General features: G+C 46.1%; 5 protein-coding genes across 5 annotated transcripts; 2 read left to right on the plus strand and 3 right to left on the minus strand.

Moving 5' to 3' along the window:
• Positions 1–14,503: 14,503 nt before the first annotated feature.
• CCR75_004350 (uncharacterized protein) lies at positions 14,504–15,430 on the plus strand (the record flags this gene model as incomplete). The annotated part of the gene is made up of 1 exon (XM_067962436.1): positions 14,504–15,430. The coding sequence occupies one exon, from the start codon at positions 14,504–14,506 to the stop codon at positions 15,428–15,430; it is 927 nt and encodes a 308-aa protein (XP_067817476.1).
• Positions 15,431–15,751: 321 nt separating this feature from the next.
• On the minus strand, positions 15,752–16,486 carry CCR75_004349 (uncharacterized protein; the record flags this gene model as incomplete). Its single annotated transcript, XM_067962435.1, has 1 exon — positions 15,752–16,486. The coding sequence occupies one exon, from the start codon at positions 16,484–16,486 to the stop codon at positions 15,752–15,754; it is 735 nt and encodes a 244-aa protein (XP_067817405.1).
• A 150-nt stretch (positions 16,487–16,636) lies between these two features.
• CCR75_004348 (uncharacterized protein) lies at positions 16,637–19,030 on the minus strand (the record flags this gene model as incomplete). The annotated part of the gene is made up of 1 exon (XM_067962434.1): positions 16,637–19,030. The coding sequence occupies one exon, from the start codon at positions 19,028–19,030 to the stop codon at positions 16,637–16,639; it is 2,394 nt and encodes a 797-aa protein (XP_067817404.1).
• Positions 19,031–19,052: 22 nt separating this feature from the next.
• CCR75_004346 (uncharacterized protein) lies at positions 19,053–24,562 on the plus strand. The gene is made up of 5 exons (XM_067962432.1): positions 19,053–19,120; positions 19,167–19,486; positions 19,564–19,713; positions 19,780–22,064; positions 22,137–24,562. The coding sequence occupies exons 2-5, from the start codon at positions 19,199–19,201 to the stop codon at positions 22,732–22,734; spliced, it is 3,321 nt and encodes a 1,106-aa protein (XP_067817622.1). The 5' UTR covers positions 19,053–19,120; positions 19,167–19,198; the 3' UTR covers positions 22,735–24,562.
• On the minus strand, positions 23,399–24,490 carry CCR75_004347 (uncharacterized protein; the record flags this gene model as incomplete). Its single annotated transcript, XM_067962433.1, has 2 exons — positions 23,399–23,989; positions 24,065–24,490. The coding sequence occupies 2 exons, from the start codon at positions 24,488–24,490 to the stop codon at positions 23,399–23,401; spliced, it is 1,017 nt and encodes a 338-aa protein (XP_067817623.1).
• Positions 24,563–24,564: the final 2 nt, after the last annotated feature.

The raw sequence follows: 24,564 nt of genomic DNA on the forward strand, positions 1-24,564 counted from the left end.
TCGTTGCGCTACCACAGGAGATCCTTTACAATCGACTCTCCAGTCGATCTGGTCTTTTGTTTTGTCTCCTAAAGACAGGCATTTTAAGCTTTCTTGGATGTCGCTTTTCAAGCTAGCAACCTTGTTTCGTACCACACATCTCATTCGAGCGGTCGAACTTTGACGCCTCTGCTTGTGCGCAGCCGTCAGGATCAAACTCTGCAGTGTGATAAGTATTCTCACTGAGCTCTTGTGCAGTCATGCAAACGGTCGGACCACAAGTGAGGTCATCGCACTCACTTGAAGGACATCCACACGCTTGTGGACGCTCCAATACGTTCATCAGTTGGCCATCTGATGAACAAGAGACTGGCATCGACACGTCTTGATGCTGCTAGTTTATGCATGGCGGCTCGTACTCTCTGAGACATGGTAATCCAAAGATGAAATCAAAATTGTCATCCAAATCTTGCACGATAATATCATCATCGTACTGTTTACCCTTAATGTGTATTGGATATCAACTACACGTTTCTCAACTGTTATAGATGCGCTGTTGCTAGGCACACTGGCATTCTCGCGAAAGCGATATCGAACATAATAAATTTGAGTCTGGGGTCTTCCAGCGATTGGCGTCGAATAAAGTTATTCGACGCCCCGCAATCGAATAGGGACTTTAGTTGCACTTTATTTGATACTTCTATTTTCAGGGTGATGAGTTTAATCTCATCACCTGGGGCAATTACACACAGTGTGAGGAGAAACTTTCGTCAAAAGACCTGCAAATTCTTTTGACGTTGCTGCATCAGTAGGGCGCTCTGAACTCACCGACCCCGACCGTTTTTGACGATCCGCCTCGCTGTTGCGATTTCGCAACAGCGAGGTCACTCCACTCATAGGCGTAGTGGCCAATTTTTTGGCAAAGGTTACATTTCTATAACCGTTTGTAACTTGAAGAGCGAGGTCTCTCGCTTACATACGAGAGGCCCATTGTTTCTGGACCTCTGTTTTTTTTGTCGTCTCGGAGGACGATAAGCTCCAGAGTGAACTAAAGCCTGTCTAAGACTGAAGTCCTCCTGTTCCGCTATAGAGATCGCTTGGTCGAGCGGCTCTAGTTCAAGCCCGAAAAGGTGAGGCTTAATAGGGCCGTCTGCAAGACCTTTAATAGACACAGTTACCGGTGTTCGTTCAATAATTGGATGACTAACGATACAATTGACCAGGCATCGTGTGCTGAGCATAAGGCGTGAAGGTCACGCTTGCCCTGCTTCAAATCCAGGAGCTCGGTCAAGCCCTGAATTCGGCACGTGGTGGCTCAAATATTTGCCTGAGCCGGGCCTTGAAGACCTCATACGACCAAGAAACTAATGGGTTGTGAAGCTTGAGCAAATGCCAAATTTTTCTTATGCCGCGTCATCATTGATGGGGGAGCTCCAATGGCGTCGTCTAATTCGACAAACCATCTTAAAAGGGAGTCGCCTTCGACTGCCTTAAACTTAGAGGTTTCTATCTGTAAGCTTTTGGGTCGACGCGGAAACGTCGGCTTATAACCAGCATTTACATGCTGCTGTCTCAGCATTTTTAATTATAAAGCAAGTTTCGAGACACCTAATGTTCACTGTTATTAGTGTCAGGTCAACATGTATTACCAGTACTAGTGAAAGGTGCCCCGTTACACCTGGTAGCACGTAGTCCATTCAGCAACCTACGCACTTCCATCGAACATGAACATGTTGGATGAAGAAGGAGGGAGCTTCCCACCCCCTTAAGAAGGTCATCACGCCACACGTGAAGAGTTTACTCATCTGAGTGACCTTGATTGGAGAGCGATCGAACGAATGAGTTCGGTCGTAGGCGCGCCAGCTGTTGGCGCTATGCTGTACAATCTGGGAGGAGAAGAACAGCATGCGGCCATAGCCGAGTTCATACAACACGAACTTAATGCGGCCCGAGATGAAGTAGCCTTGCTTCACCAGCAAGGCTCTCAACACGCAGAAGTTGAGATAACAGGTTCACGACACAAGGGTACAGAGAAGGCTCCAAAGTAGCTTAGGGGCTTTAGCTACCAGAGGTAATTTGAAGAATTACAAATTAAGGAAAGAAAATTTGTATTGACATATTTAGTTTATCTACCACTGATTTTATTATATTAATATCTATCTAAGTACAGCGCCTTCTTGCGTCCCGCACAATTGTCTTATAACGATTGGCGGGGTTAATTTAGACTTAAATCAACCAATCAACAGATCTTATATCTTATTGCATTAATAATTTCTAATTTGGAAATATTGAAACTATTTAAATCAAAATTAATAAAGATAATAACTTTGTACTTCTTTATTATTTCCTCTCATAGGTAATAATATTTATTATTCCTCTTATAGGAAATAATACCTATGTAACGGACACATTTTACACTTATAGTGTAGGCGGGTATGTCTAAATGCGGCCACGATCTACCTAGACACACACACTCCCAAGCATAGCGAGGAAGCGGTTTGACCGTCTTCTCTTGCGTGCAGTGAGGTAGTTGTAGTTGGCGCCTTAGTGACCTCACTTGATACCCTAAATACTCTAGTAAAGTGTCATCACGAAAGCGGAAATCTGGCTCCTCGTGCGAACTTACTAAGTAGACAGTAGTTTTTCGACTGATTTATATTTAATCGCTTAAATATAATGCCTATTTTACCAATCAAAAATGTCGTCTCTGTAGATAGCACTAATATGTATTGCAAGCGTGGTCACAAATGTGAACCACTCCCGAGTGGTGGGTCTTATTACGCAGTCCCCGTTAAGTCCACTTTGTGTACGTAAGTAGATGGTCAATTACTTCACTTGACCATCTCCTTAAGTACACCAAGTGGACTTAACGGGGACTGCGTAACAATAGGGCAACTTTAGCTCGTTACAGATAGACTCAATAAGTTTCTTAGTTCTATATAACTAAAAGAGACTCAGGGATTCGTAGAGCGAAAAGGCAACTAGCGCTCGAGAGTATGTCCCTATGTAACGGGGCACTGCCGACTTGTACTGCTTCAGTACAAGTCCACTTCGCACTGCCTCAGTGCGAGTGGTGTCTCACGTCACTTCACGAAAACTAGTACGTGCAGAGGAAGTCTTCTCATTAAAACACTTGCTTTAAAGAGGGTTAATTAAAAACTGTATTATTATAATTAAGTTCTTCTTGTCTATCTACTTTATACGTGGTGTTACACAACGTGAATGCGCCCCTGTTTGGAGGTCGACTACGAATGCGAGTCGGACGAAATGTCCGACTCGGGGAGAACGGAACATTCGCCTGATCATCGTCAGGCGGCTGACTATAAGCCTTCAAATGAGGGGGGGCTCATTCGAGTAGACGTGGGGGCTCATTCGAGTAGACGTGCTGGTAGCATTTGCTACAGCATGTTCGGTTCCGACGGCACAGGGGACGGTGCTGGCGATGAGGAATCATCCTCATCGCCAGTACCGTCTCCTGTGCTGTCACCCGCAAATATTTCTGTGCGTGGCGATGACGATGGAGTAAGCCATCGTAATAGAGGTTCTTGAGGTACCCCTGATTGAGTGGGTACCACTCAAGGTATCGTAGACACGAAAATGTCTCGTCTTGCCCTGGAGAAGAAGCCGTGGCTTTTGCCCGAGCATCTAATTAATAGCTTGTCTGGAGAGGCTACTCCCCACAATAAATATCCATTATCTATTGCGACAAAGCTACATGGCATTGATCCCAACGCGAAGAACTTTCGCGCTGAGGAAGATTTTATTCGATGCTTTTTTTCAAGCATCGATGGTATAGTGGCAACAATAAGCGAGATAAAGTCTCGCTTATGCAAGCCTGGAGCGCATTCATTCGCAATGTCAAAGACTTAACGCGATTTCGCGTTAAGTTTGAGAAACGAACTCCAACCGGTGCAAATTATAAATTGCATCGGTTGTCACGTGAGGCAGGACTTCCATGCCTCACGTGGGGTGATTCCTGTTCGTGTTGTGTTGACAACACGAATCGAGTAAAAGGGATGTCTATTTCCTTATTTTGTCCTGGGGGAGGACTCACATCTGTATCGAGATGCGCGATGCGATTGACGTTTTGCATACCGACTTACATGCACCAGGGCCGCGTGCTTTTCGTTGGATCTTCTGAACCATCGGATGGGTCTCGTCATACTGACGGACGAGGCCCTCACAAACAACAATTAGCTGAGAATGAGGCTCCCAGCTGTCACGTGAAGGTGGATAACCGCGCCAGCGAACAATATAATTCGTTCGCTCCCCCTTCACATCACGGTGGTTTCGGATACGTTCCAGAAGGAAACGTTGTCCATTGTGGGAATCCACCAATGGTTGTGGCGGAGGAGGAAAAATTAGATCCGACCCAAGTGTCGGATCTAGAGTCGAAGATCGCTAAACTCGATCGCTTCCTCCATAATTTGGAGGAAGGACTTGATTACGGGTGCAATACGCGTCGCTCGTTAGAGCAGACGGTGCAGGCTCATCTTATCAGACGGTTGGAAGACCGTTCGAATAGTGCGTACTCCATGTTGGAGTACGGTCGAAATTATCACGCTCTTCGTGATGAGCTATCGTCAGCTCTTCGCGGTTTCGAGGATCTTTGGACCCGACATGAGAATCTCCAAATTCAGCATGAGAATCTGCTTTGTGACCACAAGAATATTTTAGCGATTCTTAAAAAGGGTGGTCAGATCCATCTTCGGGAGAAACCGCGTACAGATGCTACGGGCGGAGCCGACCAACGTAAAATGTAGGATACGTTTGCTTCCTACTTGGCAATTCTATTGTGGATGAATTGCCTCTGCGACGCAATTCACGGAATGGCCCAATGAATTTGGGTAGTAGTTTACTGCTACTCACATTAGTGACTACACGGTTAGGTAAGCTTATAGTAGAGAGTAGTACTAGGTCATTCACTTTAAATGAAAAAACGAATGCTCTTCCATGTTTGTCTGCGTTCCGTTAATGACGGTCAACTGCGTTAGCAATAGAATCCTGTACGAAACGGATTACTGATTCTCGAGTCAGCGGAAATTCCTCTACGGACTCATTTGTTGTGTCTTTTTCAGTGCGCTTTGTGCGCGCTGCCATGACATCTTTCTCATCTTCGATTTCTTCAACGTCGACATCACTCGCGTCGTTGTTAACTTCGACGCGTGATGAGCATGATTGACGCGTTCCGTCTGACCATCTGTCTCTGGATGATCAAAGTTGACACAATTAGTCGTGTTCCGAGAGATCGGAACATAAATTGCCAAATCTCCATCATGAATCTTGGATTTCTATCCGAGACCAGTTCACGGGGTAACCCATGGAGTTTGAATACCGTGTCGATAGAGACACGGGCACAACCGGAGCCGTGATTGACTCAAGGTGTACCATCTTGCTAGATCTGTCTACAAAAACAAGGATTCCATTGTTTTTGTGATCATGTTTGGGAAATATGAAGCCGAAGTCCATTGATACGGACTGTCAACACTCTGCCGGAAGTGGTTGAGGTTGAAGAGGTGCACGGAATGAGAGGCTAGGCTTCACCCGTTGACATACCTCGCAAGCACGAATGTACTTGCGCACGAACTGATACTGGCGGGGCCAGTAAAAGTCGCGACTTATTGTGAGAGAAGTCTTCTCACATCCACGATGCCCACTTGTTGGTGCATCGTGACACTCATACATGATGTGCAAGCGCAAATCATTGTGAGTTGGGACGACGACGCATAAGTGTCGCCGGCAACGGCTGTGTAATACAATAAGCCATGCGTGTTGTGTATCGATCGGATGACGATCGATATAAAGCCGATAAATCTTTAGAAGATTTGTCGGATGGATCTATCAGATGATTTATGAAACGCAGAAGGTCGTAATCTTCTGCGTAGGCCTTCTTTATGTCATCAATAAAGGTTGATGACGGAAAGCCTGTAATTAATGTTGCAATAGTGAATTATCTCCACTTTTAGAATGCGCAGCCGGCTCGAAATCGGGTCAGCATGATAACGCATCCGCGACGACATTAATTCGTCCTGGTTTATATTCCACGAAAAAATATAATCCGCGAAAAAGGATAGCCACCTCGCCATACTCTGCGAGAGGTGTAGGCTATTTACGGCCGTGTGTAATGACGCATTGTCCGTATATACGGTGAACAGTCTATCTCCGAGGAGATAGACCCTAAACTTAGCCAGTGCATATTTCATGGCAAGGAGTTCCTTGTCATGCACTGGGTAATTGCGTTCAGCTGTTTGCAGCTGACGCGATTGAAAACAGACGACGCGCTACGCGCCGTATGTACCGCATTGCATTAACGCACAGCCGACTGCGAAATCGCTGGCGTCACAGACCACATGGAACGGTCTCTCTTGATCTGTAATCGACAAGACGGGCGATTGCATCAAGCTTTGCTTAATACCGCAAAGGAACGCTGACCCTCAGCATTCCATAGCCATTTCTCGTCTATTTTCAAGAGACGATAGAGATGAACTGTCATCTCGGCATAATTGCGGGAGTATTTTGGTGCAAGTACGCCGCTAGCCCAAGAAACTTTTAAAGTTGTATGACATCGACTGGAACTGGCAAGTCGGTAATTGCCTTTATCTTTACAGAATCAGGGTACACGCCGTGTTTACCGACGATGCATACAATAATTGGTATTTCACTTGCAGCGAATATACACTTCGTGAGATTTGCGTACAACTTTTGCTTGTATGAACCTGACGAACGTGAGGTTTATGAACTTCCACGTCCGTCTTTCCGTCCATGGTCCAGCTATGGTCGATCACATCGTCAAAATAACTCGGTGCGAATTCTTGCACGGGTCTTACCAAATTCGTTACGCTTCTGTTGAAGATTGCAGGGGCGTTACAAAGCCCCTGTGGCATTACTAGCCATTCTCAGAGCATCCCAGTGGCAGTGCTCACTGCTGTGTACGGGATGTCCCATTCGCGCATAAGGATCTTATAAAATAGATCCATCAGATACATAGACGAATAGATGGTACTCTTAGGCATACCATATATGATTGCGTCTTTTCTAGGTATCGACGTTTGAGATGGTACCGTTGCAGCATTCAGTTTATTGAACGCGTGCACTATCCGCCACCCTCCTGTGGCCTTTCGCGCACAGAAGGTCGGAGAGCTATGTGAATAGCTGTTTCAGGGAATACATCCCTGAATTCAATCAAATCCTTATATCAAGGATTTGTCTTAAGTGACTCCATGGATTAAGTAGAATATCTCTCAATCCGAGTCTTCACATCGAGGACACTTTCGTCCATCGATGAGCTGCTGAGAATTCGTTCGTTTTCTGCAAAAATTACCGCTGACCGTATATCGGTTACGTCCTCTGTGACGAGTACTCAGATCTGCTTGATTCTACCACTATGCAGATCTGTCAAAAACCGTTTAGGTTCTAGGGTTGGTAATTGAGTTATCTCCGAAGTTGACTTCGGAGGCGCATACGGATTAAGCGTATAAGCGCCTACTCTTGATCCGTCATTAACCAAGACATTCAATGTCTCGGTTTCTTCTTGGGATTTATCCACAGGCTGCCGAGGAATTATTTCCTCGGGATGCTGAAGTCTGGTCACTTCAGCAGTAACTTTTTGAGGAGATATCTCCTCAAGTACGTAAAGACTTATTCCCTCAAAGCCTTCCGACTGTGAAAGCGCTAGCACAGCCGCGTCCTCTACGGTCGACTCTCTACTTGACCTAGGATCATCGTGTTGTCCCTTTTGGATAACCGGTATCTTCCTTGAATGTCACGTGCTAGGCGTACATTCATTTTTCAATCCACTCGACTTATTCTAGTGGTGGTCCTTCGGCGCTGCCTGTGCATTCGCACAGCCGCCCGCAGCTGACTCAACAGTGTGATTAGTAATCACACTTTGATCTTGTCCCGTCGTACTAAGGAACGTGCCACAAGTGAGGCCGTAGCACTCACTCGTAGTCCATCCACACGCCTGTGGACGCTCCAAGACTTTCATCAGATGACCATATGATGCACCAAGTGGCAGGCATCTTTATGGATCGATGCTGCCAGCTAATTCTTGGCTCATACAAACTGAGCAACAGTAAACCGAGGATGACATCAACTTTGTCATCCAAATCAGGTACGATATAATCATCATCATACCGTAAATCTTTTAATGTGTAGTGAAATTTCACTACGCCTTTCGTTACTGTTATCGATGCGCCTGTCGCTAGACGCACCGACATCCTCGTTAAAGGGATGTCGCGCTCAACATATTTGAGCCTACGACCCTCTAGCGACTGGCGACGAATAAAGTAATTCGACGCTCCACAGTCCACTAGGGCTCTAACTAAAAAACTATTTGTCCCAATTAATTTTAAGGTATGAGGGATACCTCATCACCAGGTGCAGAGACACATAATTGTTGTGTGGCTAGAGCAACTTTCGTTAAGAGATTTGCAAACTCTCTTGAGGTTGCTGGATCTGTAGGTCTTTGCGCCCTTACTAACTCCGACCGTTTTTTGGCTGTCCGCCTCGCTGTTGCGATTTCGCAACAACGTCGGACCCGCGACTGTTGCCCCTTTTGGCATTCGGTTATAATTATGTTCAGTACTTTCGGTACTGGGCGTGGGGCACTACACTCATGAGCGTAGTGTCCTAATTTTTGGCAGCGATGGCATTTCTGCAATTGCTTATTGCTCGAAAAGCGAGAGACCTCGCTTTCGACGTAAGAGAGGTCCATGGGTTCTGAATCTAACTCGTGTCGTCTTGGATGACGATACGATGACGAACTAGCTTAAGCCTGTTTTAAGCTAAAGTCCTCCTGTTCCGCAACGGATATTGCTTTTTCAAGCGAATCCAGTTCCAAGCGGAACAGGTGGGTTTTTACGGGACCATCCGTAGGACCTTGCATGAACACCGTTATTAACGTGTGTTCATGGACTGGGTTATTTGTAATACAACTCGCTAAGAGTCGTATGTGCTGCGTGAACATCACGCTTGCCTTGCTTGAGTTTCATAAGCTCTGATCGAGCTCTGAACTCAGCCCTAGGCGGTTCAAACGTCTGTTTGAGCCGGGCTTTAGAAGCCTCTAGCGACCCAAAGACATGTGAATCGCGCAACTTAAGGCCTAGAGCTCATGTTTTGGCACGACCTGCCAAATTTGATTGAGCGAATGCGACTTGCATTTGCTCGTCGACGATGTGACGAGCCCGCATGGCATCGTCCATCTCGACAAATCATCTTAAATGGGATTCTTCTTTGATTCCCCTAGAGATGTCAATCTTTAAGGTTTCCGGACGACGCGTGTGCGTCATCCCAGTTACAGGGGTCTGTACCTGCTGTAACCTCAACAGTTTTGCCTCTTGAGAGCCTTGCTGATTAAGCAAGGCTACCTTCTCCTTCGCCTCGTCGAGTTCATGTTGTATAAACTTGGCGATGGCTGAATAAACGGCATTTTATGTGATAGCTACTCCTTTCTAAGTGGCTAGAGAGGAGTGCGGTCGAACGAAAGAGTTTGACCGTAGGGAACGATGCCATCTTGGTCATGCTGTCCGGTTTGGACAGAGATTTGATGCGTATTTTCATTATCATCTAACATGTCCATGTTAGATGATGGAGCTGTGGTATTTGGACGGACTCTAAAGTGCTTCCAGGTGTAACGGGTTACTGCCGACTTGTATGCTTCAGTACAAGTCCACTTCGCACTGCCTCAGCGCGAGTGGTGCCTCACGTCACTTCACGTACACTAGTACGTGCAGAGGAAGTCTACTCTTTAAAACACTTGCTTTAAGAGGGTTAATTAAAAACTGCATTAATATAATTAAGTTCTTCTTGTTTTTCTACTTAATACTAACTCATTTATAAACCAATACAAAACATGTACTAAAAGTCTTATCTGTCTTTCTCTTTGCGCGCTGACTGGACCACGAAAGTAGATATAATGGTCTATATCAATGGATAAGCTTTTAGAATATTACCATGTAAAGTAATATTCTTCAGATATTCTCTACCTTTTAGATAATATATTAATAAACAACCTTTAAGTGTTAATTTCATGTAACGATACACCCCGTTACACCCCTCCTGTCTCTCACAGATCAATGCGCAAGCCTTAGGAACGCACTAGACGCTTGAAGATCAAAAGGGGAAGTGCACTTATTATTCAAATCTAAAACTTTTACCCTTGTAGAATACGTGACGCTCGCTATTTTGAAAAATACGAGTTGCTATGTCGGTTTTGTTTGGAACAAAAATTGAGCTACTTTTAATGGCTGCAAAGAATTCGGTAGATCTTCGTCTGTTACCGCATTTAATCTTGCCAATGCAACTGCGATTCGTGCATAAGACCCCACAAGCTCATCCGGGCTCACATGTCCTTTGTAGCTATAGAATAAGGAGTAATTCATCAAAAGCTGTTAAATCGCGTCCTGCATAAGCTTTAACACAAGCTGCTAAAGACGGTGCATACGTGAATGGTCCAAATCCAGAAGCTGCCGCCACGACGCATGCTGGACGAGTGCATGTGCCTTTACCCATTAACATTTGCAAAAAGGGTACGACGCATGGGTAATTCGGCAAGATCATTATGCTCTATTAACAAGACAATTAAGGGCGAAGTAAACCTTCACATTACAATATTTAACCGTATTTTTAGAAACTGTTATTAAAACTCATCATTCTCGATGGGCGAGACGCCATGGGTAGAAAAGCGCTATGGAGACTGAGTCACCGAAAAGCCCCCTTTCTACATGGATTTGCGTCTCTGGCTTGAAGTCATTTAGGCCGAGAAATGTCGGGAGAGAAAAGATCCGAGCCAAAGTATCACAAATTCGGCGACCAAAATGGCTCAACTTTAAATTATAAGTGAGGCAAGATATTTGAGCTGTTGGGAAGACAGGTGGAGTGGCAAGGGCAAATAGAGAAGGAAGGCAAAGGAAAGAAAGGGATATCGTTTAAATCACCCCGAGGTAGTGTGTCCGTGCGACCTGCTTGAAGTTACTAATTCTACAGATTAGACGCCAGTCTTTTCTATTAACAAACGATCGTCATGAGAAATCGAAAGCAACATTTCGGTAAATTAAGCGACTCGATAAGCGGATCTGTTGAAAAAAAATCATGCGGCACCGGCGTGTGTAAATGGCGGGCCGTATAATACAGCCACGGTAGCCTGCTGACAGCGATCATTTAAACTTACATGCATGGTAGAAGGCCATTAAAGACGCGACAAATTGTGAAATAAAGGGTGACGACATAGACATCAATATCGATAACCTTGCCTTTTTCTGCCGCACACAGAAGCTCAGTGGAGTCGATATTTAGTACACAAGTGCAAGGGAACGATTACTTTTGCCCCTGAGTTGTAGGACATTCCTGTTAGGAGCGGCACTACTGTTCGACTTGAAGTTCTTTTAAAGGCCAAAATACTTAAACGCGAGCACCTTGGGCAGAATTGATCGTCCGTCGTGCAATTTTCTGTTTAATAATTAAATCAAAGTTAGCCACACGTTGCCGATCCCGATCATTCTATTGATTAGAGGTATATTTGTAGCGGCGGCAGGTCATGGTACCGATGTCTCTGTCACTTTGCAGCGATGGATACTAGCAAAATAAAAATTGACTTAGAGTATCTTGCGCTCATTTTGCTTTGAACCGTTGCCGGTATTGAATGCCTAAAAGTGATTTTGATATTCAAGAAAAAGCTCTTATCTGTAAGTAACATTTCGCTGCACGATGAAGTCACTTTGCTCCATTTCTTAACACACTGAAGGCCAGGTATTACCTTTTGGTGACTCCTAGTCGATCCTATTACATCCTGGATAGTCTTGCGCTACGTTGGTGGAAAAGATGACCTGGGTCGGCAATCGTCTTGCTCTTGATGGCGTTTGAAACGCACCACTTAAATTTCCTAGCTCCAATTCGCTGATTTTATTTAAGTTGTGTCTCGGCTACTTTGAAGCACCGTCGAAACGACAGAAGCCAAAGGCAGGTACTACAACAGCTGCTCATTAGATTCGATGTTGCTACATATGTGACTAAAGATGTTAAGCTTCTGTGAACTATTTGCGGTGTGGAAAGTAGTGCTGACCAGAAATGGCCATAGATCATACTATTCTCTGTACAGAAACACTTTCAAAGAAGGACTGGAACGACCATTTTCCTCGAAAGATCTGTGGAAGAGCTAAACGAGCGTCGATGGTGGATAATACGAGGGAATCCCGTCTACACAGAGGTCCATCTTGGAGCAATAAAACAGCATAATGTCCTATCCAACGTCCTTCTAATTCTTATCTGGCTTGTAGTCTCGTTTCTAGACGAATTGTCACGATGGTATCAGAGACCTGCAATCAACTCGTTCGACCTGAGCCCAAGTTTGTTATCACATGTATCAAATCTCGCGATAAGATTACGTTTCAATATTTAAAAGGGTATTTGTATACAGCTCAAATCCATCGCGGTAGTCTCCGCTGGGGCCTTGGACTTCAAGAGATCGTACACACGACTTGAAGATTCAAGCATTACTGCCCCAGCCTTTTTGGTGCGCGATGACACTACCACGGGTCTACACTTTTCTCTATTCTCCGTGTTAAGCAAAATGAAAGATTTTGATCGACGTGCAAAAGTTCCTTATTGCTTTTCGTGCCTAAATTGGTCACATTGAAATAAAGAAAGATACCAGCTGCGCCGACGCAGCTGATCCTAGACAAGCCGTCGGCTCAGCGGCTTGTCTAGTGCGATACGATGCACAACGGCAGTCCAGCAATGCTATGCTACAGTCCATCACAAATATTTATGCCCAGACGAACCAGCACAGACAAGCGTCTAACAAAAACAGATTGCTGGCGCCAGTCAGTACCTCCTTTCTTCTTGACGCTCCTCTCTACGTGCTTCCCTCTTGCGGTCTGGCAAATGATTCTGGGCAACTTTATTCCAAAGAATGTGAGAGGAAAGTTAAATCAGGCTTGTTCTGCCCACGAGTTTCCCACACAAACCTTCAAGCGACGAAGCAAAATTGCCAAAAATCTTCATGTATCCGCCTCAAAACACCACTATCATTGCATCTTATAGGTTATTTCAGAAATTGGCCACATCCTAACAATACTTTGATTGCCTTGTCATTTCGAAGCCATCTGTTGATAAAATGGTCGATCAAGTGCTCACGCGATAAGCAAACACACACGAATCGGATTCGCCAACGATTTGTATGTCGATGACATTATGCCTACAGTAGCTATAGAATCATTCAGCCTGTCAAACACCATGCATGATGGTCCGAGTCTATCCTCGGCAAATCGGTAGAAAAGGACACTCGAATAACCTTCTGAATTCTAAACTTTCAAGATGATTGCGCGACGGGACTCGCGATGAATTAAACTTCAAGCGCTTGCGTTCCTTTTGTTGATCAGATGTTTGAGCGTCAAGTGGTGTTCTACCTATGCGACGGCGTAAAGATTTTACAATAAAAAGAAATGAGCCACCTGCGTACGTAATACTTTCTAGCAGTGGCGAAAAATAGGTCCATTTGGCCCACTTCGATGCCACCAGGATGTCCCACATTTGCTGGACACACTTCCTGGCGTGGCGAATTACAACCACTTCGGCAGCGTGACCTTCGATTAACAGACTAAGATGCCACGGAAACGCATCGTAACAATTAAGTCCAGCTTGGCACTGACACGACGACGGTAATCACCGCAAAAGAGTGCATCTTGTGGCCAGTCACACCATCTTTTTGGTCTCTCACACCGAAATCCAAGGTCAAACGCCTATCTTTAGCGGTCCAGTGCAGTGGCACCCACGCAAGTATCTTTTCATGCATTTCTGGTTTGGGAAAGCCCACAGTGCGAGTTCCAAGTACCCCACTCGCAGCTGAAAAAGCTCGAGGCGAGGTCCTAATGGCCACGTATATTCAAACACGGATTCGTAGAATTGCCGTAGTTGAGGCTGAGTTGGCCAACTCTTTAGCTTTATACATTTGTCAACGCGGCGAAGTGAGGCAGGCACGACTGCTTAGGCGTCGAGCTGTCGCGCGGTGGCTTTTTTCCCACAAGATTAGGTACATCAGTCTAACCCGACCGTAGGAATAGAAAACGCCGTAGACTTTTTCCACACGTAGAAGAGGCTAAACATGAGACTGTATCTGTGAGCCTTCCAAGTTGCGTATCGCCTTCTTCTTTGCAAGCTGTTTTTTGTTTGATTTTGCCTTCTTGAATCCCCACGTACGGGATTCAAACTGGATCTTCAATCCTCACGCGATTTCGATTGAAATCTCCTCAAGCGCGCGCTTACTGTTTTCAACACCCCAAAAACTCGCCTTGAAAAACTTAAAAGGTCGTTCGAATAACACAAGGGCCAATTCCCTCATCCTATAAGACCCTCGAGGTTATACAAACATGAGGACGACAGTGGTCAGCTCTTTCTGCGAGCGTGGGTGAAAAAGAGGCTCGACAGTGAGTCTGGGACGAGAGATGGCGTCGTGTCATTTGAACTCGCCAACAAAAGCTCATTTTTCAATTCGACTTGTTGTCATAAAGCCTTTGTATTCGACAGCATGCCACTGACGCAGTTGCCATCGCTCCAGCATTCACAATATGGAAAGCTTCCGTCCTTACGTGGGTCGCACCCTTTAAACCAATTAAATCAACACTTTCCACTACGACTACAGACGCAACAGTACTTGCATCAGACCCAGCAAGCTCTCGTCCAGCAAACGCCCGTACCCGTTCGAAAAGAGCCCACGACCGTCGATCTGACGCTCACGGGTCCCCTTCGTCGGGGCAAATGGACGCGTGCGGAAGAAGTGTACGCTGCCGCGACAATTTCCTACTTTTGCGACGGCCTCTTGGCAATTCAGTACGGCACGACACTTCGTGGGTACTTGGCCCAACAATTGCATTGTGATCCAATGCGAATTTCCAAGAAACTCTTGCCAGGCTCGGTGTTTGCCGGCATTAAAATCAATCCAAAGATCGGGAGACGGGCATACTATCCGTGCGCCCAGGACTCGCCCACTGCTGCGCACTCGAAAGAAGCGGCGTCGCATCATCTCACTCGACTTCGACGGGCATTTATTCAGAGCATTGAAGAAGAAGAGCACGTGCTCGAAGCGACCGGGATCAAGAATCGTATCAAGACGTACTCGAGTCCCGAGCCCGTGGCCGCGATTGGCCGCAAGCGGAGCTTTGACGACATTAATAGCGTCGTCCAGCCCCACCACGCGGCCGTGGAGCTCACGGAGCCACAAATCTTTTATCGATTTCCCCATTCGACTCCTTTGGCCCTTTTGAGCTCGCAATACGCACCAACGAGTACCACCACAACACTGTGCAAACTACCTAAGCTTGTCGTCCCAAACGACCTCTCTCGTCGTGCGTCCTACTCGACTCAACACCGGAGTGTCTCTCCTGTCACAATAGCGACCTCTACAACAGTTCTACCACCACTACGTGTATCTCTCGTACGAGCGTCCATGGGTTAGCATTTGTGCGCTATGTAAACAGTAGTGTTTTAACGTTTAGTATGAAAGGAGTGTAGCTAGGACCAAGAAGAGCCGAATGCTAAGGCCACAAATGTACAATTCTCGTTTGTAAATATGAAATCTCATATTGTCTTTCTTATCACAACCGAAAAGGAAGCAAAAACACAACCGAATTAAGTACGACCAACAGAATACAAACAACACAAACGAAAAGGAACAAAGCTCCACGGTACTGTTAGTGGTCGAACGCACTTAAGAGGAAAAAAAAACGTTTTGGGAAGGCTTGCAACGGACTGTCTTGAAGTAGTCGGCTGCGCATCTTTATGCGTCTCGTGGGAAGGCAGGAATCGTCACGACGCCGTGACCGCACGTATCCTCTGCGTGAATGTGTGCTGGACACGCACAGCGACGAATGGGTACATTTTTGGCATCTTTTTGCCAACATGTAAAGACTTGTGCAAACACGACAGTTTGACCGTGCACGTGCTGGCATTTCAGCGCCGCGTCTTGAAAAACCGTGCGCAGTTTCTGAACGTCTACCTGTCCGCCCACGTGGTTTTGAATGATCTCGGGCGTAGGCGCGAGTGTCTCGTTCCGTTCGAGATCAATTGCGTGCGTAAAGTAATCGATCTGCGTGAGCCCCGAGCACGTACCATGGCGAGTCCACTCGTGCTTCCAAAACTCGGCATATTGTGGCGATGCGTCCTTGAATTTAACGTCAGGCCAATACTGATGCAATGTTGCGATGCCAAGTTCTCGCTCAATTTTGTCCGCATCAAACGCTTCGTCGGAGCAGAAACTCGGCGGCGCCGAACCACTTAATTCTGGCCACAAACCATGGAGGGTCAAGTGGGTGCGCCAGTACATTTGTGGCGTCTCGCAGCCTGGATACAGGTTTTCCTTGCCAAGACAAAACGTTGGCTGCCAACTCTGTGCGAGGATATACATGTCAAAGACCCGAGGCTGTAAAGCAGTGACCCTCGTGTCAAACACGTGCGAGGCAGTTGCCGCGCTCGTGACGCTCATGAGCGCGGGCAAGAAAGATTTCACGGTCATCGAGACAAAGAGTGTGTGTGTCCAGACGCCTTGCGAAATCCATCATTGACCATCACTCTTGCCCAAAAAAAAATCATGTGCATTTTGTGTATTAAAGAAGTTATAAAAAAAAGAGACCCTAAAATCGACTCTTTTTTTATTGTTTTCGACTCATTTTAATGTTGATGATCCAAATAGGTCTCCGTCGCTCTCCCAATCCGAATCCGAGTCGGAACTTGCAACTTGCATTCGTCCAATGGCACTAGGAAGTGGCGGTTGAACGATCGGAAGAACGGACGTAGCCACTGGATTTAATACCGTGTTCAACTCCGTCGAATTTCGTGCCATTACTGGCTTTGACGCAGCTGTACCAAAAAGGCCTCCATCGTCGTCACTACTGTCCTCACTATTGTCCGACACACTTGTTTGATTCATCATTGGTCTTGGTGGCATTATTGCAGGCATTGAAGCTGTTAAAGGTTGTGGCTTGAATTCTGTGTGTGCATTGGGGGCTCCAAACAAACCGCTGTCATCCGAATCACTCGACTCGCTTTGAACATCCGTCGACTTTGTTTGAAAAGGGGTCGATTTCTTTACGACTGGCGACACAATCGTAGGTTTTGACGCCGTCGTAGTAGCTCCAAAGAGACCTTCATCGTCACTGTCACTGTCACTCAACGTATGCAAGACTTCACGAGACAATTTGGAGACAGGAACGTTGCTGCTTGAAGATTGACGGATACCAAAGAGACCGCCACTGCCGGTACTGTCATCACTCTCGTTACCATTTAAGAGTCCGCTTAACGGACGTCGCGATACAGGCTGCGAGCGAGAACCCAACGCCGTCGGGGGTGCATTCAACACGCCTTCTTCTTTCGACTCGTTGTCACTACTACTACTACCAGACGAACGTCGAGAGACGAGCTGACGAGGTGTAGCACTTGCCATCTTTGGAGTCCATGGCTTTGCTTTGACTGATGCAAAAAGGTCCTTCGTCTTGTCGTCTTCACTGCTATCATCTGCCCGAGAGTAGTCCACGACGGCCACTGGAGCCATTCGTTTTGGCTCCAAAACGGGTCGTCCAAAGAGACCACTCGTAGTGGATTCCGCATCACTGTCACTCGAGGCGACACTCCCCGCTTTGGACCTACGTGACGTTCTTTCATTCATCGGTGGCAAACGAAAACCTTGTGTCAGCGCTACTTTCGTCGACCGTGTGGATTCCAAACGCTCGGGTTTAAATCCTTCGTCATCATCTGACGAGGAAGAATCCAACGAATTAGCGACATTCGATTTGTTACGATGACTTTGTTTCGAAAAAGGCGCTACGCTTTCATCGTCGGAACTGTCAAGAAACGGAGGGTTTCGATGCGTTGTCGATGCTTCAAATGGTGGTAAAACGTCTTCACGACCACGACGACTACCACGCTTGTTTCGTGACTTGAGAACGTCCTTGTCCCTCTCACGCATCGATTCACTCGCGTCACTGTCATTCCATGCAACACCACGAGAAGATTGTGCTTTTGACTCGACCAACCGTCCAAATAAACCACTCGTATCGCTTTCATCATCCGAATCGACTCGTTCTCTCAACGATACCTCGTCTCGTACTACGTGTCCAAACAACCCACTTGTATCACTTTCATCCGAATGCATTCGATATCGTGATACTGAAGCCGATTCGTCCGAACTCGATCGATCATCGCGAGGAATCGAACGTCTTGTACCACTTGAAGAGTTCGAGTCACTCGTCGAATCGGACTCGAAACTACTACTACTATCGGACGATGCATCACTCGAATCGCTTTCAAAATCTTCTTCAGGAGCTGCGCCTAATCCCAATGTGTCGTCTTCGAGAAAATCACGTGTACCAATGATAAATGGTAATGGTCTTTCATTGTAAATATCCAAAACCGTCTCAAAAGGACTCGACGCGTCCCTCTCGTCGTCCTCCTCTTCGTCCATCATCACAAAGAGCTTCATTGCTTCAAAACCCATTTCCAATGCCGATCGATATTTATTCACAATTGACGCGGCGGTGGCTTTTGTATTCTCTTTTGGTTCCATGCCTCCATTATTGGGTTCCGTACGTTCATGTTCGTTCTCTTCTTGTTGCGTTTTTAATTCCACGCTACTATCGTCAGTAATCATGAAATCCTCTTGTTCTTCGTCGTACACGCGGTTTTCAATAAATTGGTTGTTCGAAAGCAATAGAAATGCATTCAATGTGTTCTTTAAACGTACGTGGGCCGAATCGGCTTCAAGCGCAATGTTCCGTACACTGTCGTCCAAGTCTTTCGTACGTGCAAACAAATCCGCCGAAAATCGTTTCAAATACGAGTGGAGATCTCGGTCGGAATGGAGCGTCCAATTCGTCACTTCTTGCGCAAAATCCGACAAAGTTTTGGTCTCTGGTGCCTTGGGAACACTATCATCGGACACAAGATCGTCGATAGACGATTCTACTTGAATATTTGCGTCATCTTCGTCAAAAGGAGGTGGTGGTGGCGGTGGAAGGACAGCCAAAGCTCTCTCGGACGGTGGTGGGGCTTGAAGAGCCAGCATCTCGGTCTTTGCTGCTTCTTGAAATACGGATTCTGATTTGCTATTAATTGTTTCAGCCAATTAAACAACCTATCGAATCGACGTCATCGGGTACGGGGTACACTTTTTTTTATAAAATCAACGAGGTGTTCTGAAGGGTACCCCATCCGTTGCAGTACCCACAAGACCATGAAAGACAGCACGAAAGCCTCGGAGTTGCGACGGCTTTTTGCGACGTTAGAGCAACAGATTCAGGAAGACCAGCTGCTTGAAGGGGAGGAATGGTATCTTGTATCCACTGTATGGTGGACACGCGTGGTAGGCACGTTCGTGACGGACGAAACAGACAATGAAGTGGACGACTCGGACGATGCATTGCCGCAGGGACATACTGACTTACAGGTGCACAATGCTGTGTTACTCGATACGAATCGATCAAGTCGTACGCGTCATGTTACGGTGCTAAAACCCATGCTGGTACGATGCACACCACTTTCCTAGAATCGACGTCAACAGGTGCTCATTTGTCATTGAAATGCCACTACAAAATGTAGCTTGAAGGTCCAGATTACCGTCTTGTGAGCCAGCGTGTATGGAATCAATTGTCCGATCACTTTAGCTTTGATTGGGAGATTCCACGACCCGTTGTGACGCGAGAACCAGCAAAAACGCGGGTTATTGAGGTCTATCCTGTCATTTTTGAGGTAAAACAACCCATTTTTCTCGCATCCAAGCAGCCACGTTGACACCATTGACTTGCTCTGTACTAGGTACTGGCATGGTCGATGGATTGCGAGTATCCTGTCGCTATAAAAGACGATGAAGACAAACCATGGATCGTATCTGCTCCGACCACGTGTTTGGTAACAGATTTACAACAACACCTGTGGCGTGTTGCACGTACATTTCCTCTCTGCAAGAGCTTTTTAGAAACAACCAACGAGACTGGAAAGACTGCGGTACAAGTATGTTATCGACGCCATCACGACGCAATCTGGACACCATTGGAAAGGGCTTTTGTCATGCCTGGCACGTCGTTGCATGGCTCTATGGCGACGTTAGGTGAACGTCATGGTACTTCTCACGGAAGACTTGCGGATTTTCAGCTGGAATCACGTGGAAACGAGTATTTGTATCAATTGTTACTAGAAAGTCGATTTATGTCGAAATCAAGCGAGGTCGATTGGCGACACGGACGGTTTTATAGTGATATTCAAGCAAATACATGGCGTTTTACGCTTGAAAAGGGACAATTGCTCGATGCGTTGGATACCGACAAGAAATGGTATGAATCACGGGTCGTGGAGTTGCAAAAAGGAGCGATTAAAGTCCATTATCGTGGCTGGACATCGAAATGGGATGAATGGCTTGATCGTATGTCGCCTCGACTTGCACCGCTGTATACAAACGTCCCACGATGGCGGGAGTTTCAACGAGGCGACCACGTGCTTGTAGGAAAGAATGTAGTATCAAAAACATTTCCCGAGTGGCGCGTGGCACAAGTGACGTCGGTTACGAAAGGAATGGCGAATACTTCATTACAGATTGAGCTGGAGGTGGATGGAATGACGCAATGTATGGACGCACAGGATGAGTTATTGTGTCCTGTAGGGACTCACAAGGCAGTGAATGGATCGCGTTTTGTCACGTCTCCTGTTGCGGTCTCGCCTTTTGCGTCTGTAGATGATCAATTTGAACGACATAAGGTCATGGGACGTGGTCGTCCCGAGTTTGCAGGTGTCGTAGGACTCACGAATCTTGGTAATACGTGTTTTTTAAACAGCATGCTACAGTGTTTAATCAATACAGCGCCCTTACGAGCGTATTTCCTTCAAAAGGACACGAAAACCGGGCATTTATTCTTTAGTACCGAATTGAATCGAACGAATCCCCTTGGTATGAAAGGAATGATGGCCGTGGTGTTTGCTACACTTGTACGAAAGATGTGGAGTCAAGAATACACGACGGTCACCCCTCGAAAGTTTAAAGCAATTATTGGACAATATGCGCCTCAATTTGCCGGGTATCAACAACACGATAGTCAAGAATTGATGAATTTTGTACTGGATGGACTTCACGAAGACTTGAATCGCGTCCATTCCAAGCCATCAACAACGCTTGTGGAACACAATGGACGTTCCGATGCGGATGTTGCCAACGACGCATGGCACCAGTATTTACGTCGAAATGACAGTGTGATTGTCGATAATTTCATGGGTCAATTACGAAGTCACGTGACGTGTAGTAACCCCACGTGTGGACACGAATCCATAACCTTTGATCCTTTCATGAGTCTCTCGGTTCCAATTCCAGCATACGAGACAAAAACGATTCAAGTCCAATTGTATTGGGCAAATGGGAACCTTCCAACCAAATATGCCATGACGCTTTTGAAATATGAAACGCGTCTTGAAAACGTGGTTGAGAAATTAAGTACCTTCTCGGGCATTCCCACGTCACGAATTTTTGTCGTCGAAGTCCGCAATCATCGCATTCATCGTGCCTATAGTCATACGCTGGCGATTGAAAAACTTCGAGAGAATGTTTTGCATGCGTATGAACTCGAACTTGCCGTAACGGATTACGTGTTTGCATCGCCCACGATTTGTCCACCAACGTCAGTATTACGGAACGAAAAAGATTATTTGAAACGTATGTATCTTGTGGAATTAGTACATCAAGCTCCCGTGGGTTCCTCTCCGGTAGATGGACGAACATGTATTGAAAGTTCTTCCATCGTGGAACTTGCTCGCTACGAATCGAAACAACGACGTGTGGATGTGGAATTGTTTAATACGCCATTACTTGTGTCAATTGATCCAACGTGGACGAAAGCATTGATTCATGAAAAAGTTTGGCAAGTGGTGCATCGACTTGTTGCGACACGAGGGACGGAGAAAAAGGATCTTAATGTGCCGTATCGACTTCACGTGACAGCCGCAACAAATGAAGGCGTCACGTATTTTGAAGACTTGTCACGCGAACATGAATTTGTGGACGTGACAGGAAACCAGACGCGACCATTTAGTTTAACGCTTGAGTGGCATCGTCATGGGTACGTTTTGCGTTGTTGATGTATTGTTTGTGTGGTTTAGAATTGTAACTTTACCGCGTTGGGGTACGGCAGGTACCATCGAAGTTACGACGAGACATTAGCCAAACGAATTGAGCTTCATGAGTCGATGAAAAGTCTTACACTCGCGACGCCGTTTAAAGCGTTGACGCTGTTTGATTGTTTACTGAAATTTACGGAACGGGAACAATTGGGTGACACGGATACGTGGTACTGCCCCAAGTGCAAAACTCATGTTTGTGCATTTAAGAAGTTTGATTTGTTTTCGTTACCGAAAGTTCTCGTGTTTCATTTAAAACGATTTCGATATGCACAGAATTCGTTTTATTTACATCGTGACAAGATTTCGACGTTTATTGATTTTCCGATCGAAGGATTGGATTTAAAGGACTTTGTGGTTGGACCAGGGAAGGGTACGGTGCCTGTGTATGACTTGTATGCAGTTTCTGAGCACATGGGAGGCCTTGGGGGTGGACATTATACGGCAGTTGTTAAGAATCCTGTGCATTTGAGATGGTTTGCATTTAATGACAGTCATACGAGTGTTACGTCCGCGCAAGCGGCCGTGTCGTCAAAAGCGTACGTGTTGTTTTATCTTCGTCGCGAAACATTGAGTGGAAGCAGTAATGAACGAGTGGAAACGAGTGAGTAGCGTTTTCAAAGGCAGTTTTTTTTGGCGTGTGGACGCGGTTTTTCGGGGTCGCGTTTGATTCGTGTGTTGAGTCGGAGATTCAAGATTGATAAGTAAAGGGACGGAGACTAAGCAGTTAGATAGTTTGGAATGAAATGGTTTTTTTTTGATGAAATTATGTTGCGAGAGACTCGAGGACTGCATGAGGATTGTTGGTGAGTTTGACGTGTCGTTTCGATCGTTTAAGTCTTTAACTCGCGCTTTGAGGTGTGGGCGCATACAGAGCGGCTTATTCTATAGCGTTCGATGTTTGTGAGCACTTGAGGGATATTGAGTCACGTTTGAAACGCGAGCTCTGGGAGGTCGTTGGAGTGGCAGTTGTTGAGCGTCACCACTCGAAAGATATACGATACAAAAATGGAGTTTTGTGCGATGCGGGTGCGGTGACTGTGGCCATGTTGATTGCATGATCAATTGGGCATTGCACGCGAAGAGAAGTATTGATTGAATCGAGAAAACGTGCGACTTTATCTCTTGAATGTACAAGTCGATTGTCACGACTTCCTCATTAATCGCCTTTTGTTTAATTCACGAGTGAATAGTATGCAAGTCGAATCTAAGGAAGAACGGCAACTCTATGAATTAATAAAACTTACCATAATTAATAACATGAATTTTCACAAGACTAGTGGGCATTCTTTTGGGTCGGTTCTTTTACTGGCTTGGTCTTCTTAATGTGATCTTCCGCCGCCGCAGCGACCACGAGCGCTTCTACGGGCGTTGTGTCGAAAGAACGCTGCCAAACCCACGAGAGCCACGCAGGTGTAAGTGCGTACATGACCGTGCTCCAAATGGCGTCTCCGCTTTGCGCTTGGACAGTCTGGTCTTGCACCACGTTACTGACAAATTCTTTAGCATGGTTTTGCACATCATTTTGACTTAAAACTTCGTGAATGGCTTCACTGAGCGTCGTTTTAACACTCTGTTTCACAACTTCTTGTTGCAAAGTAGAGGCAAATAAAAGCGTGATATGCGCATGTATTTCTGGATCTTGTAATAATTGTTTTAATAGCATTAATAGCGACTCTTTTGTCTGGGGATCTGCGACAGTAGATTGCAACAAGGCAATGACTTGACGCAACGTCGCAGGGTCTTGTAATAGCGCCATGACCGTTTGTTTGGTCAAATCTGCCACTGCGATTTGTGTCAATGGATCTTTTAGTGTATTGAGCAAAAATGACATAAGAGCTTTCCGTGTCGATTCTAGCATGACAAGCTATAGGAAGAGTGTGCTTTAATGATTACACCATGGCATCGATGAAATGTGTGCAATCAATTCAATACAATGTACCCGTTGGAGGAACTCGGAGGCTTGAGTCAACACCTTGGGGTCGTTAAGCACCGTCTGGACAATTTGTGACGCAAGTTCCCGCGTGTTGCCTCGCAGTGTTTCGTCCTGAAGCGACCGCGATGCTACTTCGGCTGTGTGTTTGCTCATACCGAGCTTAAGCTCCGGTCCAAAAGCTACGAGACCGACGCTTCCGAGAACAACTGCGCCCATGTACCACCATACGCGCTGGCTACGCATTAAATGCCGCATCATCTCCGGTTCGCTCATGACATCGAGGGGTTTTCTAGGCGGGACATGAGATTTCTCGACGCTAAAGCGTCGCCGACGAATGCTTCTGACGCACGAATGCCAAGAAAGAGGTACATGGCTACATGGCGAGGCTGTCAAATGGCTACGCAGCAGCCCGAATGCGTGCAAACGTCCCATCTCGTTGGAAATACCGAATATGCGGAAGATTTGCAAATGACATCCTATCATACGGAATAAAACCATTTAAATGG

This window comes from Bremia lactucae, linkage group LG7 (assembly GCF_004359215.1).
Source record: "Bremia lactucae strain SF5 linkage group LG7, whole genome shotgun sequence".
NCBI lineage: Eukaryota > Oomycota > Peronosporomycetes > Peronosporales > Peronosporaceae > Bremia > Bremia lactucae.

What these genes read in the sequence shown, in the direction of transcription:
- CCR75_004346 (XM_067962432.1), top strand. Translation starts at nt 19,199, where the DNA reads ATGAAAGACAGCACGAAAGCCTCGGAGTTGCGACGGCTTTTTGCGACG. An exon ending in TCTATCCTGTCATTTTTGAG is followed by an intron (nt 19,714 to 19,779) that starts GTAAAACAACCC and finishes GCTCTGTACTAG; the next exon opens with GTACTGGCATGGTCGATGGA. An exon ending in CTTGAGTGGCATCGTCATGG is followed by an intron (nt 22,065 to 22,136) that starts GTACGTTTTGCG and finishes GGGGTACGGCAG; the next exon opens with GTACCATCGAAGTTACGACG.